The sequence below is a fragment of the Tauraco erythrolophus genome, chromosome 21 (genome assembly GCF_009769465.1).
Source record: "Tauraco erythrolophus isolate bTauEry1 chromosome 21, bTauEry1.pri, whole genome shotgun sequence".
Classification (NCBI taxonomy): Eukaryota; Metazoa; Chordata; class Aves; order Musophagiformes; family Musophagidae; genus Tauraco; species Tauraco erythrolophus.
Window position 1 is genome coordinate 7,542,686 of NC_141485.1, and position 18,864 is coordinate 7,561,549.

The 18,864-nt window shown below is 58.1% G+C and overlaps 1 protein-coding gene across 1 annotated transcript in view; it reads right to left on the reverse strand.

Moving 5' to 3' along the window:
* Positions 1-18,864, reverse strand: part of HIP1 (huntingtin interacting protein 1) — a 48,306-nt gene that overhangs the window by 12,370 nt on the left and 17,072 nt on the right. Inside the window, exons 2-6 of the mRNA XM_086624883.1 lie at positions 4,279-4,342; positions 3,545-3,687; positions 3,003-3,059; positions 2,411-2,491; positions 144-220 (exon numbers count right to left, since the gene is read on the reverse strand). Of these exons, the coding sequence (XP_086481009.1) occupies positions 144-220; positions 2,411-2,491; positions 3,003-3,059; positions 3,545-3,687; positions 4,279-4,342 (422 nt within the window). The remainder of the gene's footprint in view (positions 1-143; positions 221-2,410; positions 2,492-3,002; positions 3,060-3,544; positions 3,688-4,278; positions 4,343-18,864) is intronic.

Below are 18,864 nucleotides of genomic sequence, written 5' to 3' on the forward strand. Positions count from 1 at the left end.
CCCAGCACCCATGGCAGGGGTGGGGGAGAAGCGCAAGGTCCCGTCCCCAGCTCAGTCGTGCCACGGGTGAGGTTGGGCAGCACCGTCCCACCCTGCCCGCAACCACCCTCCTCCCTCGCCTCCTGCCCCTGCCCCGCGCTCACAAATTATTGACGTCGTTCTCTCCTGCCTCGTCAAGCTGCCGGTCGGACATCTGGAGATTGCCGGGGAAGCGGGGATTCTGTGTGGGAAAGCAAGAGTCAGGAAAGGGTTTCAGAGGATCCCCTGCTCCAGCCACAGCTCTGGGAGCACCAGCGTTGCTGTTCCGGCCGACGGCCTCGGTGCAAGAGACTGGGACGGCTCGTCGGGTGCCCCAAGGGAGTGGTGCAGGGGTAAAGGGGGCTGACACGGGGTCTGCTGAGCCCCGCGTGACCGCAGCATCCCAATCCATGGCAACTGTATGCTCCCCAGCAAGGAAAGCCAATTCTCCCCAGGCTTAGAAACCCTCCGAGCGGGGAGGAGGAGGGGCGCCTTCTCGCACACGGCATGGCCGAGAGCTGGAGGGGAAGGAGCTGGTATCTGCTCCGGGGGGCAAAGCCTCTTCATGCTGCCCAGAAGTTTTGGGGAAGGTTGTATCACAGCTCCAAGCCCAATTGGAGTGACGGGTACAGCCTGCCTTCAGAAAACACCTCTTTTGGCCAGAGCTTGGAACGGACAGGAACACCATGGGTACCAAACCTGCTGCTGCCGGTTACCGTAAGGATAAGGGTGCTTGAAGCCACGCAGGGACGCGCTTGTGAACAAGCCCACCGTGACCTTCCATCCTGCTCTTGGCCACACACTGTTACTTTAACACCACAAGCATATTCTATTTTATTCTATAAGAAAGAATCTGCCTAAATAATAAGCTCGATCCATGTGAGTGCAGCTTCCCGAGGCGCGACAGGGAACGTCGCATCCCTTACTACAAACACGGTCCCCATCAGCTCTGGCAGCTGGCACGGCATGGAGCAGACCCAGAGCCAGTGCATCCTCCCCGAAGGCCACCCCAAGGAAGGGACCTGCCCAGTGGTGCTGCTCCTGAGGCTGGAAACAAGCTCCTGATGATGGGGAAAAAACCCATGTGGGATGATCCCCTGGGATTCCCCCGGGATGTTCCCGTGCCCAGGAGCACCCATGGCTCAAGAGCCCAAAGGGGAGAGAGAGAGAGAAAAAAGATTTTGGTAACCGGCACTGATTATTTCAAGCTGGGGACAGCACTGGGTGGGACAGGATGGGACATCAGCCAGAACCGATCCCACAGCATCCCGCGATAGGGATGTTTACCAAACAGGGTAGGCGATGGAGGGCAGAAGCCCTGGGAGTACAAGAGGTTTGTTCTGTGCTACCTCATCCTGATTTTCCTGATAAATCCGAGGTGAGATTCACAGTCTGTGATGAACTGCTTGTTCACATAGAAACCTTAAACCCATGACTTGAAGTTCTGCTGAGAACTAAGCTGTGCACGCTCAGCGGTGCTCAGATTAAGTCAATCATTATTTCCCCATTGTTCCGGAATTTCCAGGCTGACTTGTTGCTCTCACCCCACTTTTCCTGCCCGTATAAAAACCTTATTTTAGAAAGCACTAGCGTGCCTTACAGCCAAACCTTGGTCCCAAGCAAAAGGAGGTTTCTCTACACAACTACTTAATTTCTCCTTGGCTGACTGTGGCGAATAAACCCCCAAGCTCACATGCCGGTCGAAGCAGGCGCTGCTGCTCATCCTCCTCTGTGCACCAACCGGGACATCCCACCAGCCCAAATCCCCAGCATCCCTCTCCACATCCGCGGTGATGCAGAGACGTCAGGATGCACCACAGGGTTTGCAGGGATTTACACCTCGGCGCTGGTCCCTGCCCTGCCTGTGCTGCCTCCCGCCTGGCCCTGCTGCCTGGGCTTGCTTCAGCCTTTGCAGATCCTGCCAGGGCAGCACCGGAGATGGACAGGAGCTGCTCCTATGGTGTGGCATGGCATAGCATGGCGTGGCACAGCACAGCCCCCACAAGCCCTCCCCACTCAGAACCCAATGGCCTCTTCCACCTCTGCCCATCTGGGAGGGGACGTGCACCCCAAAGCTGGGGGTGTCTTAGTGTTTCTTGTAGCCCTCCAACTCCCAGCCCAGGTGCCTCCAAGGAGCCCTGATCCACCATGACACCATCCATCCCCAGGGTCTTTGGGCCACTTTTTATCCAGGCTAAGGATGGACCCTGGCAGCCTGGGACATGTATCATGGAGGCAGCAGAACAGCCATGACAGAGGAGAGGACCCTTGGGGGTGACAGTCCCTGTCCTGCACTGTAATGTTGCCATCACTTTTGCCCCAGCGCCCAATCACCCACCCCTTGTTGTGGCCGTGGGGATGGGGACGGGGACAGGGACAGGATGATGCCCACCTTGGTGTGAAACTCCATCTTAGTTCTCAGCAGTTTGAGGTAGATGCTGCAGAGCTGTCCGTAGCCCTCGCTCAGGTGGCCCTGGGGACACCAAAAAGCTGTTGAGACCTGGAGCAGACTGTGAAAAAGCCTTCTCCCTGCACAGCACCAGCCACCCCTCCTGTATGTCCCCAAAACCAGCCAAACCCTCCTCACTGACACATGGGCTGCAGGCTGGCTTGCAGCAAAAGTTCCAAAAGGATTTGGTCAAGACCTTCTCATCACCTTCTCTGCAGGTTTCAATGCCGCCTTTGATTGCCAGAGCCAAGTTTTACCAGGTTTTGCCATAAAAATAGGAAGATGGTATCTGATACTGGTATCTGATACTGGTGGAAGCAGATACCAAGCATGACTGGCAAATCCAGTCTGGGGAGGTCACAGCAGCCACAGGTCAGCCACGGCTGAGCATCTGCTCAGCCCTCAGAGCCTGGCTCCTCCTGGCAGAGACCACGGTCCAAGCCACCACCACCCTCAGCCTGGTCGGGTCACCAGCTGCTGCTGAGGGACCCCTGGGGTGTCCCCACCGCGGTGGCTGGCAGGGTCGGCCACTTACCCACATCCTGCTCATGTCGCTCAGCTCGTTCTTGTATCTCACGGAGTCCTTCAGGACCTGGAACAACGATGATGAAAATAAGGAGGCAGCGCGGGCAGCGGGCAGAGCACCAGGGCAAAGCGTGCCATAGCTGGAGCCGGTAACGGGTAAGGAACGGGAAGTGATGCATTCCCAGCCCTGCAGCCTGCCCATGGTGTCACTACTGCCAGCCCCACGGTGCCTCAGTTTCCCCAGCCGCACGCAGGGCAAGAGGATCTGTCCTGGTGACTCCCGCACTGATGCCGACTTCCTGCGCCAAACCGTCTCCTCTGGCACCGGTGCTGCAGTTGGCATCGGGCTTTGTAGTGCAAGGGGGCTGCAGGCAGAGCAGTGCCACGAAGGCTCTGGCAAAGCAAGGAGGGGGGGTCCCTGTGCCAGTCCCCACCCCAGAATGACTCCCAGGAGGGCACTGACCCACCAGCATCTCCCACCGCCCCGTGCAGCTCCATGGGGGAAAGGATTTGGCCCCAGGGCAGCTGCTGAGCCGAGCCTGTGGCACTCACATTCGAGTGGCCATCCCGGAGGAGTTTGTGGAAGACGTGGCAGAACTTCCAGCAGAGTACGGCGTTGCCCGACAGCGGCAGCCGGTTCACCACCGACCAGAAGGTTTGTGCCCCTTTCTCGTGATGCGTGCCCAGGATGCATGGTGAGGGCTGGTCAAGGAAACGCTCCTCTCCCCTTTGGTGGTAACAGACAGCGGCCACCCTGAAGCCGGCTGGTACCCGCAGAGCTGAGGGGAGCCAAGGCCACCACAGGGAGCTGCCAAGCCTGGGCTCACGCTGTCCCCAAGGGTGGCACACGCCTTTTCCTCTCCTCCAGCCCCACACCACCGCTCTGGGAGCACTGTGGCACGCTCAGGTTGTGCATCCGCTGAGCCTTCCCAGCTGTCACCTTCGGGGACTGAGCATCCTTGCCCCTGGCAGACAACCGCTGTGGGCATCTGCCCCTCCCACCCTCCCATGAAATGGCAGCACAAGGCTGGGCACCCACCCACAAGCAAAGGCTGCAGCAGCAGGAGAAGGGAGCCCGTGCCGTGCTGAAAAAATCCCAACCATCCATCGAGAGCCCCCCAGGGTCCCATCCAGCCACCCTCAGCACCCCGAGAGCCAGCTTGTGGCGCTGGCCCTGCCGCGCCGGCACCTCTCCCCACACGCGGCCTTGCTGCTGCCCCTTTGCCAGGCAGCTCTGGTCCTGCTCCCACACCCGCCTGTCCCACGGCCAGCTTTGGGAAGGATATTTCTGGCGTGTTTCTCCTTGACAGCCACTTCCTGCGCATTAATAGCCTTATTGATGCTGACAGTCTGCAAAAGAGAAGCGGTGGAGGGGGGGTGAGATGGGAAGGGTTCAGGCTCCCCCTTGGTCCCCCCTCACCCGCTGAGACCCCCCGGCTCTGCCGGCACCTGTTGGTGCCTGGGTCCCATCCAGGTCCCCAGCCCCTGCTCGTGCCAGCTGGACGGTGCCCGTCACCGGATGCCTTTCTGGGATGTGGTTGGCATCCGCCAGGTTCAGCTGCTGCCAGGATTCATTTACTCAGCATAATAACGATGCAATTAAAGCAGCGACCACAAAGGACCCTCGCCTGCCCTTGGGGTGGTGGGATGGGCAGAGGGAAAGCAAATCCCTCCCCTGCCCTTGGATCTTGCTTTTGGTAGGGGCCTGAAGCAGAGAGGCTGTTTCAGCGGGGCACAAGGGAATCTGGCAGCAAGACGGCAAGATCCCTGCGTGCTGCGGAGCGGGGCAGGACCCGGGCTGCTGGCAGCAAAGGACAGGTCCCAGCTCAATCGGCTCCGAGGCAGAGCGGCTCTGCAATTGCTGGTGTTCTGCCCGAGCCCTCCTGCCCCATGGCCGGACGCGGCCCCAGCTGTGGGCCTGGAGAGGCAGGAGATGGACCTGCTGCCCATGGTGCCGGCACCTGCCCTGGTTGTGCCCCGCTGCCACCTCCCCACCCCACCGCGACTGGCATGTCTCAGCTTGGCCACAGGTGCATCCAGACATGGCACAGCCAGTGCCCACTGCCCAGCGCTCTCCGACCGCTCCCATCTCCGATCAGCTGCGGCTGATCCTATGTGGGAGCGTGGTGATGCCAGTGCGGGGCCACCATCTCCCCAGGCCCACGCGTCGCTCCCAGTGGCACCGAGCACTCGCCTGGCACCTGCTCCACGAGGTTCTGGCTGCTGAGAGAAGAAACCTGCTGTCTCGGCCCTGTCAGAAGTAGCTAATTACTGATATAAACCAATTAAAGCAGCGGGATTAATCCCAGAGCCTTCCTCACTGCAATCCTCCTTGCACCCCTGCTCGCTCGCCCTCTCCGAGGCGGCTCCGCTACGGCTGCATCATGATCAACCCCGATGTCTCTGTGCTGAGCAGGGCCGGGGGGACCCACAGACACCAGCCACGGGCACTCCACGTACGGCGGGTCACGAACCAGACTCCCTGGGGTTCAGCCTGACCCACCTCCCCGGAAAGTCCCTCTGTCACCAAAGCATCCGCCAGCCGGAGTGGGGACAACGTGCTGAAGGGCTGAGACAGCTTCTGGTCTCGCCCACAGCTGACAAGGGCATCCCTGTCCCAGGGCTGAGCATCCCCCAAGCTGAAAGACAGGGCTGGGTCCTGATGTCCCAGTATGAACCAGCTCTGCTGTTGGGACGCTGCTGCTCGCTCCAGCCACGCTGGCTGCTCTGGAGCAGGATGGGGTCCCACAGCCCCGCGGGATTTACATCCCCAGCTCTACCGGGGACCACGGCGGGGCTCGTCGCACCGAGCTGCTCACTGTGCTCCCCACCAGGTCCCTTCTTACTGGTGACTGCGGGGGTGACCAGTAAGGACCACGAAGGTGACCATGGAGGTGTTCAGTAAGATGCAGGAGGCTCATTTTGGGCTGGCAGGGGACCCGGATCACCAGCTGCAAGGCATGAGCATCCCGGTCCAGTGGTGAGCTGGACGCAGACTAGAACCTGCATCTTTGCTTGGTTTTGAGGAGAGCTGAAAGAAACACTGGTGGTGGAGAAACCTGATCCCATTAGACATCCCTTCCCAAGGGACTGCATGCAGGCGAGCAGGTTCTCAAGGCAGGAGGACCAAGGGTGGGAGTCACCTCTGCAGCTCCGCCCAGCCCCTTGTCATTTATGAAAAACACAAATTAAAATTCAGCATTACGCTCATTTTTCCCTTTAAAAATCCCAACAAATCTGCCTCTCTGACAGTGGCGGCAGCCTGGAACGTGATGCCCATGTCCCAACAGCCATCAGTGACACATGCCATGGATCCGGCTCCAGGTGCAGCTTGTCCATGTCCAAGATCCCGGTCCACAGCCACGAAGGCACAGGCAGGGAGGACGGTCACAACGGGCCACCCAGCACGGTGCCGAGCACCAGATGGCATCTAAACAAATGTCCTGCCTTGAAATGGGAGTCCCAGACCACAAGTAACAAGCCAAGAGCAAAGCCGGAGAGTGGAAGCTCGTAGCCAGACGCAGGCTGGAGGCATCACGCTCCCAAAGCCAGTGGCTTCACCGTGGCACGTGTCCACTCCTCTTGTCCTTGAAAGACCGGACAGGGATGGTCTCCGGAGGGAAGCAGTGCTGGGGGCCGCTGCATCCCCAGGAAAGCTGGAAATGGAGCTCCCAGTTTAACTCCTGCTTCCTGCCAGCTCTTCCTGGTAAGGCAAGGACACGTTTTTCTAACCAAAGAGGCTCCCTGCAACCCCCCTGAGTTGGAAGACGCGGTGGGATGGTGACAGTGGGATGGTGATGGGGGTCTGGCAGCCCCTGGCTCCGGGCTGTGGCCTCCAGGACCCTCCATCCCCAAGCCCCCTGCTCTGTTTGAAGCAGATGTGATGTCCGTGTGGACAGTGGAAAAGGTTTTCTGAGGAGCGCAGGGCAGCAGCGAGGAACCGAGGCTGCAAGTGTCACCTCCAAGGGACAAGCTGGGTCGGGGAGGGGGTCGGTGGCAGACATTCCCATCCATGAGTGTTGGCTGTGAAAACGGGTCAACAAAGAGGGAAATTTGGGGCTGCCTTGAAAGAAACCTCAGACCTCTTTGCCACAGAGGGTTTTCCACTCTGACCCGGTGGGTGCTGCTTCCCAGCACCGTCTGGCACCTACAGCTGAGGGTATTTTAATTTTAATTTAATTACGAGCTTCTACACTGCAAGGGCTGTTTCCCACCTGCCAGGCCACGAGCGTGTCCTTGGCAGCGCCGCTGGCCCGGCTCCGGTTTCTTGCCGATGAATGGATGTCGGCTGCCCGGTCCTGCACCCACGCAGGCACTGAAAGGGCTCCTCTCCTGCTGCCACCCCCCCGCACTGGGAGCAGGGCAGGGACCACAGTGGGCACAGGGAGCTGCGGGGGGCAGCCGAACCCTTCCTCCAGCCCTGCACCCCTCCCCGCTGCCGGGAAAGGAAACCCCCGTGTTTCCTCTTGTGCAACGCCACGAGGCAGCGGGGCCGGGAGGGAAGCGAGAGGAGAGGCTGGTGGGGCCCTGTTTGCACAACGAGAGCTGCAAGGGGGTGACACTGCCATGCCAGCCTCCCCCAGCAGGGTCATGGGCTGGGGTGTGGGGCAGACCTCAGCAGAGCAGCACCCAGGGCAGCGCTGGGCTACTACTGCTACTGCTGTGAGCACTGGTAACGCTGTGAGCACTGGTAACACTGTGAGCACTGGTAACGCCGCGAGCACTGGTAACGCTGCGAGCACTGGTAACGCTGCGAGCACTGGTAACGCTGCGAGCACTGGTAACACTGCAAGCACCCGTAACCCAGCAAGCACTGGTGATGCTGCAAGCACATCTAGAGCGGGACAAGGAAACCCCACAGTGATGAGCAGGGAAAGGCTCGGGTCATTCAGGGGAGGATACAGACCAAGGACTATCCTGCGCCGGAGCAGCGGGACCTGCCAGAGTGGCTTTTCCTCCCTCCGCAGCTCCCAGGGGGGCCCCAGAAATCCCTGCAGGATCTGTTGCCCGTAGCTTGATACAATGCCACAGCTCTGCCCCGAGGGAATTTAGCGCCATTCCAGTGGGACTCCAGGAATCTGGATGGTAACATGTGGTGCTGGCCCTCGGGGTGAGCTGGACCACATCCCATGAGACCCCGTAACCCCTGACTCAGCCCAGCTCCTCTTGCAAGGAGATGCCAGGGCAGAGCGGAGCTACTGGCAGCTCCGCACCCAGTGACCCCCCCTGGACTGTGGCTCACGTCAACTAGAACACCTCTGCGGATGTGCAACCACAGGCTCCATCCAGACAGGGACAGAGGGACCCAAAACTGCCCGGAGGGACCTGGAACAGAGCAACAGCGGGTTTGTGGCCACCGAGAAACCCTCCTCTCCTTCCCATGAGCACATGCACACCCTCATCCCCCTGCCAGATCTCCCCAAATTATGCTCTCAGCCTCCTCCCAATTGCAAACCTCTTGTTCCGCAAAGTGCTCCGAGTTCTGCTCAGGAGCTGTGCGGCGCCTTCCCGCTTCTTCTTTCATTTCCAAAAGGAAATGAGTGGTGATTAAAGAATCCAGAGCTATTGCAAATTATTTGGAGAAACTGAGTAAGTCGCAGGGCAAATCCTCTTAGTAATGCTCCCTCATTTCTCCTTAATTCCTTTCTATAAATGGAGAGCTGGGATGGAGCATACCTCCGGAAAACCGCTCACAACCAAGCCCTGCAGTTGCAGGGGCTTCGGGGGAAGCGAGAGAGCAGGGAGACCTGACTACAAGAAGTCTGGGAAAAAAAATAATCTGCAATCTTAATTAAAAGGCAAATCCCAGCCTAGCAAAGCTCTGCTCCGGCCCCGGAGCTGTGTAGGACACAGGGGTGCGGACAAGCTTTTCGGAGGACACGTCTCTAGTTCAACATCGTTCGCCAACAGTAGCTAAAAGCAAATCACGGCCTCGCTGGGGCTCAGGAGAGGTTTTTCTCTGGCAAAATCCCAAAGTAAAGCCAGCTGGATAATGCCAGGGGTGCTTAACACCCCGCTGGGGATGGGCGAGAGCTCCTGAGCAGAGCTGGTATGGCCGTGGTCCCGCTGCCATGGGGCTGCCGGGTGCCCGCGGCCTTCGACGGCAGCGGCAGGAGCAGGGAACAAGCCCAGCTTTGTGCCCGCGGGCAGCCGGAGGGAAAGGAAGGCAGCGAGGCAGCGGTGACAGGGCTGGGCAGCCACGCGGCGTGCCTCCTATGACACCTATATATTCCTACGTATAGGATAAGGGGATGCTCAGCACAAACCAGTCTTCCCATTCAGTCCTAAATGGTTCCTTTGAGCAAGGAGCGAGAAGAGACATGAAAAACACCTTCTCATCATTTAATCCGGGCTATTTGGCTGCATCCGCTGCTGGATCCATGAGTTTAGAAAGAAAGTGCTCCTCTCCCAGCTGGCTACATGCCGGAGTCGCTCCAGAGATGAAGTGCCTTGACCAGGGCTGTGTGAGTGTCATCCTGAAGGTGCTGCCGTTCTTCTCGCCTCCTGCTCCCACCAGATGAGAAATAATCCCCAAAAATGACACAGGTCTCAGATTTCCCTTTGCTTGGGCCATAAAAACAACCGTATTTTCCCCAAAACAATGTTGGCCTCCAGTGTAAGAGACCCCAAAACCTCGCTGCACCTGCTGGGGCTTGCTCCTGGCAGCAGTGGCTCGAGACATACCTCTCCAGGAGGAGATGCCGACACCACCAGCTCAGATGCCAGCAGGGGAAGGAGGACCAAGGTGTACCAGAGACAGCCCTGAATCCCAAGGGACACCAGTATGGGGACCTCAGGGGTTGTCTGGGGACACGTTACCCCACACTGTGCCCGCTCCCCAAACTGGAGTCATCAGGAAGATGGCTGCAGGCTCTGCAAGTCGCACTGGAAGCCGACGGCATCACCATGAGGTTCTTCTTGGCAGACAACTGCCTTGGCATCATCACCTCTGGGTCTGCTCTCCTGAGGTTGGGAGAATGATGACTTCAGATCGGTGTCACACTTGGTCTACTCACCGTCAGTGCTTGCTGGCACACGGCAAAGCCCGCTGTGAGCATTATGGAGAAGCTCTTCCAGCACACGCGGTGCTTCCAGGGGAGAAACCACCTGTGCCAGGCCAGGAAGGGGCGGTGTGATGTTGAGAAGTCTCCAACCCACAAGGAGACACAAGAGGATAGCAGCTGCCATCTGACTCCCACCAAGGCCTTTGCCTTAACTAACAGCCTAGCAAAGCTTCGCTCTGGCGCTGGAGGTGTTCAGGACACGGGCGTGTGGACAAGCTTTTCGGAGGGCACATGTCTCTAAACACGGCTGGCCAACAGCAGCTAAAAGCAAATCACGGCCTCACCGGAGCTCAGGAAAGGTTTTTCTTCTCATAGTCCTGTTATCATGGTAGAAAAATTAAAGTTGAAGGACACAGTTTCTGAGTGTATCTGAGCAAACCACCCTGCCAGCTCCCAGCTCTTCCCAAGGGCAGCAGGGTGGCATCAAAGCAGAGGCTGGGATCCACGGGGTGATGTGCCCACGAGCTGTTTGTGCAAGGACTTCACCCATCGCTGCTCCTGGCTTTTCCAGAGCCTCCAGCGGAAATAACGAGTTCAACACCGTCATGAGAGCTGGGGCAGGACGCGACAGCGTGATCCAATCGCTCCTCCACTTTCAAGGCATGCAAAGGGAGAGATGAAGACAATCACCCAACTGACTTGTGGTGGGTCCCGAGGACTCCAGTGAGACATCCGATGCCAGGAGGGGAGAGCCAGGCTGGTCACCAGCGGCTGGAAGGATTTGGTTTCACCAGTGCCAGATACAAGAGCTTGTGTTGAACACATCACTGCCCACCATCGAGGGTCAACACCCAAAGAGCTGGGCCACTGGATTTCTCCAGTGCCATAAACAACTTATGCAGATTGATTACTTGGACGTGTTTTTTTAAATCCAGTTCAAGGAATACGGACTTTTCCAATACACAGATAAACCTTTAGGAAGAAAAAAAAAAAAAAGGCGAGAAAACTGATTTTGGGGAGAATAGCTGGCAAAAAGGGAGGCTACAAAAGAAGCCAAACCTCACCAATGACCATCAGGCAACTGACACCACAAAACTTGGATCCCTTTGAAGCCTCCAGCTGAAATAACAGTCAAAGGAGAAGTCAGCTGAGGGTGCAGAAGAGCTCGGGGCGTGCTTTGGTCACCTCCAGCATGGGCCCTGCCTCCCACTGCCAGGCACTTCTGACCCACCACAACCGCAGACCCTGACACCAGACCCCAGCACAAGGAAGGACAGGGAACCAGGAGGCTCCCCGGGGCCCCTGCACCCCTCCGAGGCTGCTCCCCACAAAACCCACTCCTTACTCTTCTCTCTTAATTACTGATACGGGCACTCCATCATCCGTGCCCCGCATTGCCCAGCCGGCTCGGCCACGGCCGGAGCCTTTCCCGGGAGCTGCCCCATTAGCCAGGCTTTTTATTTTAAGTGGGGATTTTATGCGAAGATAATCTCTTCCAGCAGCGGTGATTTCCGTCTGGGGAGGGAGGAAGCCTGTATCTTCCAGGGTCAGTGGTTCAGGAAGGTCCTCCACCACCTTCAGATATTCCTGAAACGTTCCCAATGGTCCGGACCGGAGCCTTCTGCTTCCCAGCAAATGCAAATATTTGGGCATTTTTTGGAATGGGAGGAAATAAAGGAGCAAGGATGGAGGATGAACAATGTGGAGAGCAGCCAGCCAGGAGCTCCACTCCAGATAAGCATTTCAGTGATCAGCTGCCATCCCAGGACCGATCTTCCTTGGGAAGTTTCACCCCGGCAGGAACACCCGGGATGCACATCGCCCTAGCTTGATGCTCCTGAATTCCATGGGGATGCAGAACCCGACAGTGCCAAGGCAGCTTTGGTGGAAATCCTTCCTTGCGAAGCCTCCCACCCAGCAGCAGCTCCGGCGAGCAGGACGGAGTGTCCCTCACCCCTTACCCCTCCAGGAGGTCTGGACCCTGTAACGGAGCCGGGAACAGCCGGGACTGTACGGGCTCCACACTGCACCTGAGGGACCTTCCCTGTCCCTAACCCAGCTCTGCCGGAGCACCATGAAAACCAAAATCCCTCTTGGCAGGTGAGCAGCACAGGGGATGCACATGCCTCCCTGCAGGAATGGACCCTAAAACCCCACTTTCCACCTCAAACTCGTCTTCATCCCTAATGCCCTGGTGAGGGGCTGCCCCCACGGGCTGAAGGGACTGTGACGGCAGCACCGGGTGTGGGCACACGGGGACGTGGGGACACGGGTGCTCGTGGCACCACCTGAACCCGGCCGAGTCGAAGACCAGGGGAAAGCACGTTAAAATGGGTGGGTGGGAGCAAACCCGACCCAGGCTGCAGCAGCATCGGGGGATGTGGGGGCGAAAGATCTGCGTTACCGGCGAGGACGAGCCCCCCGGTAAGCGAGGGAGGGGGCGCACGGCTCCCGCCGCCACCCCATCCTCATCCCCATCCCCATCCCCTGGCTCCTCCTGATTTTACACCAGGACACACCAATACCTGGGGGGCTTGCGAACACCCGAAACTTCCCCGGCAAGGAGTTTCGCCGGATGCAAACCCTTATTCCAGGAATAAACCTGGACGCGGTGCTCTGCCGAGGTGCCGCGGGGGGGTCCCCGGCGGGTTCCGGGGGGTTCCCGGGGGATCCCCGGGGCCGCGCACTTACCACCTTGCCCAGCTCCATGGCGGAGGGGCGGCCGGGGCCGGGGGCTCCGGACCCCGCGGGCGCTGGGTGCGGGCTCAGCGCGGCGCGGCGGAGCCCATGGCGGCGGCCCCGCGGGGCGGCGGCGCTGGAAGGTTCTGCCGGGCGGCGGCGGCGGAGCTGGAGCGGGGGGGAGGCGCGCACCCGCGCACGGGCGCGCTCCCGCGAGGGGCGGCACAGCCGAGCTGGGGGGGTGTGGGGGGGTGGGGGGGAGCGGCCGCGGCGCTCCGCTCCGCCGGAATAACAAAGGAGCCCCGCGGGGGCGCGCGTGGGGGTGGGCACGCGTGGGGGGGGCGGCGCGGCACCGCCCACGCCGAACCGCCCGCCCACCCGGGTGGCTCCCGGGCAGCGGCAAAGCGGAGGCGGCGGGGATGCCCGGAGGCACGGCGGGCTCCGCAACCCCCGCGGCAGCCTGCCCGACCCCCTGCCCGAACCTCTGCCGCACTGCCCCGTCCCCTGCCCCACTGTCTGACCATCTGCCCCATCCCCTGCCCCACCACCTGACCCCTGCTCCATCCTCTGCCCCACCTCCTGCCCCATCTGCCCCCCTCTGCCCTGTCTCTGTGCCTGGGGGGGGGAGCTACCCCCGAGGGTTTGGCCAGTGCCGGGCACAGGGTTTCCTTTGCACAGGAGCCCGCTCAGCTGTAGCAATCTCAGTTCCCCCAACAAAGGCAATTAAACTGGTGTGGTCAAACGAGTCCCCCGACCTCAGTTACCGGTCCGCGGGCAGACACATGGCACGCAGGGATCGCCGCCCCGCCGTGGGTCAGGCAAACACCCAGGCAGGAGTATCTCGGCTTTTCCCAGCTCCTACCAGTGCTCGAGAAGCACTTTAGCATCTTTCGACGGGAGTCACGAAAGAAACCCAAACAAATCTTCTACTGTTCTCTGAATCCCCTAAAAGCAACCCCAGAGCAGGGAGGAGAAAAGCCCCACAGCTGCACCTTGGCTGAAGGCGGAGGAGAAGCTTCATGGCTCTAAGAAAAAAATGCTCCTGCGGTGCTGGCCCTGGCCGAATACGCTAATCCCGCAGGATTACTGTAGTCTAGTCACGGCTCAGCCACTTACTCTGTGATGGGGACTTGGCTGCTCTTAATAAGATAACGGGATCCCACATCCCTGTGGGACAGAGCGCTGCCAGCCCTGCACCCTGCCAGTACCAAGCTCCACAACCACCCACCCCACCCAGTTAATCCCAGCCCTTTTCAGGCCAAGACCCAGGTCATGTTTTCCTCAGGTGTCTGTCAAAGCCTCCGCTGCCATTCCTGGAACAGATGGATGGACACACCGCTCAGCAGCGCTGCAGGTAAACAGCTTGTTGATTTTTTGCTGGACCAAATGTGTGTTGCTGGACCAGATGGTTTTAAGCAGCAGCCACATTCCTCTGGGTGCAGAGTCTGGTTCCTCCTCTGAGCCCGGGGGAGAGCACGAGGCAGCCCTCCGGGGATGGGCACCTGCCCCCGTCCCAGATACCTGTCCCCATCAGGGATGCCTGGCCCTGTCGCAGATGCCTGGCCCTGTCCCAGGTACCTGTTCCATCATGAATACCTGCCCTTGTCAGGGATAACTGCCCCTACTGTGGTTATCTGCCCCTATCATGGATACCTGCCGCTACCATGGATATCTGCCTCTATCACACCAGGCACAACAGGGCTTGACAGCCCCTGTCACGACAGGCACTACAGTACGTGTGCATGGCAGGAATTGTCTCTGCTGTGCCAGCCACAGGAGGCATAGTACCAACCCCAGCATCCCCAGGACAGGGTGCCCATGCCCTGAAAGCAGGGGGAACAAACCCAGAAACAAGCACCATGGCTGGGAAGGGGCAACAGGCTTTGCCCCCTCCCCACAGCAAAGCCCCTCAGTGAGCAATTCCCAGCTGTGCTCCCGGCATGGAAAGTGAGATCCTGGATCCTCCCTGTGCAGCTCAGTCCCCCAGCCTGGTGTTTCCCCTGGCTTAATGGGATGCTGGAATTAATTATTTAACCCTTAGCTGGGTTTAGCTGACCCTACTGCCGTGCTGTCCCACAATGTCGTGTGGATGTGGTCCACACATTGTCTCCAGATGTGCCAAGAAGCCACAGCCTCCAGAGGTCACAGCCCTGCAATTAGCACTTGGCCATCGGGTTTTAATGCCTCATTTGCAAGAAGAGACCTTAAGTCAGGTAAGCAAAGGCACACCCTGCAAGGCACAGCCGAAACCAAAGAGCATCCTCGGGAGCAAAAACCCAAACTGCCCTCTGCCCCCCCATGCATAGGATGGATTTGACTTTTCCTATGATATCACCTACATCAGAACTACATAGCTCATAAAATATTATGCAGGATCCACCCTTTGGTCATATTTACTGGTGACACCCTGTAACACCACTGAAACCTGCGTGCAGCCATGCCAAGCTGCCCACCTCCCACATACAGCCTTTGTGCTCCCAACATCCCTCCTTAATCCCACAAATTAAGTCAGCTCGTCGTCATCATTAACCCTATTTTTCAAAATCAAGCTCTCACACAAGCTCAGCCCTGAATCAAACATCTCAGCTGGTGCTAAAGCCAGCTCAGAGAGAAGATGGCAATTGCCATTATGGATGGTCTCCTATGGATGCTGCAGAGCCAGGACATGCAAGTGTCTGGCTGCTGTGGCACGGCCACGGCTGCTGCGTGGCTCCCCGTGGCTGAGCTGCTCCGGCTGCCGAAGCCTGGACTTTGGAGGTCACCAGGAAGCACCTGGGGAAAAGACAAAGAGCTCCCAGTCCACTCGGCTTCACAGCAAGGAAGGGTCTTCAGCCAGAGGGCAAAAATAAGAACCAAGAAGAAAACCTAAAAAATAATTTAAAGGCAATTTCGAGAGGGAAACCCAAATTCCTCAGGGACAAGCAAAGCTGTGCTCCCCAAGCTGAAAGCACTGACCAGGGACGGCAGCTCGTGCCACCACGCCGGATCCCGGGAGGGACTGGTGTGACCCACGGGGACAAGTCCCACTGCTATGGGGGCGCAAGGAATTTCCTTCTCATGTTCCAGAGCCTGGGGGAGTCCACCACTGAAGTTCACCGTGTCGCTGTGGGGAATGCTGCTGGTGGCACGCGAGAGCCGCTCCTGCCCCGCACGGTGCTCCCGGGTTATTCCCAGGGGCTCCCGTAAAAGCACCGACCTGCTGCTCTGTGCAGCTGCAGGAGCATCAGCTCTGCTTCCCGCGTGGCTTCCTTCAACCGCTACGGATACGAACATCTGTATTTTATACTTAACTCACACAAGTCCACCGAAGGCTGTGCAATAAGTGAACTTGCTCCCACTCTCTGCACCACAGTGGCAGGAGCTGGCGGAGCATCCCAGACAGATGTGCAAATCAATCTGCTTGATCCCAGGCTCCAGCAACGCTCTCCAGGGATGCATCCCATCCCAGCGATTTGGCATGAGCTTGTGGAAGACCAGCCCTAGCAAGACTCTCTAGAGCAGATGTGCTGAAGGTAGTGGCGGGTGGGGCGGGGTGCTGGGGATGCACTGAAGAGGCTGCTGAAAAACCACAGGGCACCAAAGGCTTTGCCTCCGCCATCCAGCTCAGCGGGTAGAAGGGACCTTTCCCAGCAGGGAATAGGGAAGGCAAAGCAAGGGCTGCTTGCTTGGAGCACCAGGGGGAAGGCAGCCCCTCGCTTCATCCTGTCCCCCAAGTGCCTTCATCGCCCTCCCAGCTGATCTGGAGGAGCGCTCTCCTGTCCCCTCCAGTTGTGCTTAACCTCCTCCAGTGCTTTACTCCAAGACCCTTCACATCACCCTGGCTACACCCTCCATCCTCCTGCAGCTCCGTTATTCTCCTGCGAGCTGCCGGGATGGCAGTGGTCTGGACTGTGATGGATTCAGAAGGAAGAGAGGTTCAGCATCTTCCCTGAGCCCGCTGGAGGCTCCAAGAGCAGCTTTTAAACTCTATTTCAGCAACCCCGACTCCCGTTAAAGTGAAGGGAATGAGGGCTGAGCCATCTCAGCAAATGTGGCCTGTTGTCATCACCGCCAGCTTGACGAGGTTCATGGAGTAATGATCCCGAAGGCATTTTCTTTTATGGGTTTTACAGCCCCTACTTCTATTTGAGCAGCTCTCCACCTAAGCTGACGCTCGAGGCAGGATGGAGCGCAAAGCCCGGGCCACCCCGCTCCACGAAGCATTTGTGTCTCTCTCAAAGGTCTCCTGCCTCTTTCCTTCCCCCCACTGTTCACTTTACCAGGTCTAAAAATACCCCAAAGCTTTTTAAACCCTCTTCCCCTGCATCCGCCTCCCTCCTTGATGACTAATAATATCTCTTGTTCCCTCTTGATCTCTCTATATTTCCCAAGTTTTCCCCAAGGGAAGGAACCAAAGCGGAGCCATGCTCTCAAACCACCCCTCGGATTCACAGGCTCTTAAATTCGTTTTCCTTGGGGAATGCTATCTTTTCCCAGCTGCTCCAGGATAGGAGCAGTTTAAACTCACCTCCCCTGAGCAGCTCTTAGCTTGTGATAATCTAGTCCTGCCCCATGGGTTACCCATGCAAGATGCTGCTGGAGCACCTTTCTGGTACGGGATCAAGGCCAAGTGCACGGTCCTGTACATGGGTCAGGGCAATCCCAAGCACAGGCTGGGCAGAGAATGGATGGAGAGCAGCCCTGAGGAGAAGGACCTGGGGGTGCTGGTTGATGAGAAGCTCAACATAAGCTGGCAATGTGTGCTTGCAGCCCAGAAAGCCAACCGTGTCCTGGGCTGTATCCAAAGCAGCGTGGGCAGCAGGTTGAGGGAGGGGATTCTGACCCTCTGCTCTGCTCTCGTGAGAGCCCCCCCCTGCAGTGCTGCGTTCAGCTCTGGGGTCCCCAACATCGGAAGGACATGGAGCTGCTGGAGAGGGTCCAGAGGAGGCCATGAAGATGATCCGAGGGCTGGAGCACCTCTGCTATGGAGACAGGCTGAGAGAGTTGGGGCTGTTCAGCCTGGAGAAGAGAAGGCTCCAGGGAGACCTTCCAGCAGCCTTCCAGTACCTAAAGGGGCTACAGGAAAGCTGGAGAGGGGCTTTGGACAAGGGTGGGTGTTTAATGACAGGACAAGGGGCAATGGATTTAAACTGAAAGAGGGAGATTTAGATGAGATCTAAGGAAGAAATTTTTCACTCTGAGGGTGGTGAGGCACTGGCACAGGTTGCCCAGAGAAGCTGTGGCTGCCCCATCCCTGGAAGTGTTCAAGGTCAGGTTGGATGAGGCTTTGAGCAACCTGGTGTAGTGGAAGGTGTCCCTGCCCATGGCAGGGGGGTTGGAACTAGATGGTCTTTAAGGCCCCTTCCAACCCAAACCATTCTATGATTCTGTGATTGTACGATTTCCAGGATTCTGGGGTTTTCAGAGCTCTAGGTATAAAGTGGAATAGCAGGTTCATTGGGAAAACTGCTGAGCAGTTAGAAAAGTATTTATTTTCTATTTTGCAGGTTTCAGGACTTTTCAGCATCTCCCCAGATCTGGAGCACTCGCCTGGGGGATGTGCCTGCAAGGACTCTTCAGGCTGTGTTTAGATTCTGGCCCATGGAGCTTGGTGAGCATCCCTGGCAGTGTGCAAGGAGTCTTGTTTTTTAGGAGAATGCTGGGCACTGGGATGTATTTGTAATGGTGTGATTTAGAGGAAAAATCCACCTCGCCATCACCGTTTGCAGCAACGGCTTTTTTTTTCCCTGAGCCAGGAGGTTGGAGCATCCTAACACAGAACAGCTGCCCTGACTGCTCCCCTGCATGGCTCCACATCCTTCCAAAACACAACCGAGACCTGCCCAGGGAACCTTCCCCAGGGCCAGCATCACACCATCACACCGCAGGTTTGGGATACAGGGACGGAGCAGCCGCATCGGCAGAAGCTGAAGGTGTGATGAGTTTCTCCAAACTCAGACACCTCACTATGGCCAAACCCCTCAGGGCTGATCCCACACCACAGGGATTTTCAGAAGGGATTCAGCAACTAACAACTTTGAAAACCCTTATCTTCATTAAAACTGGTGATGTAAAAAAATATCCCTGATATTGTCAGGGCCTTGGTGAACCAGCTGCGTTTCCGTACCAAAGCTGCACTTGCACAGGAGGCAGATTTAAAGGGTGTTTGGGTGCTCCGATAACTTCTGGAAATCTCCCTGGCTGCCTAAT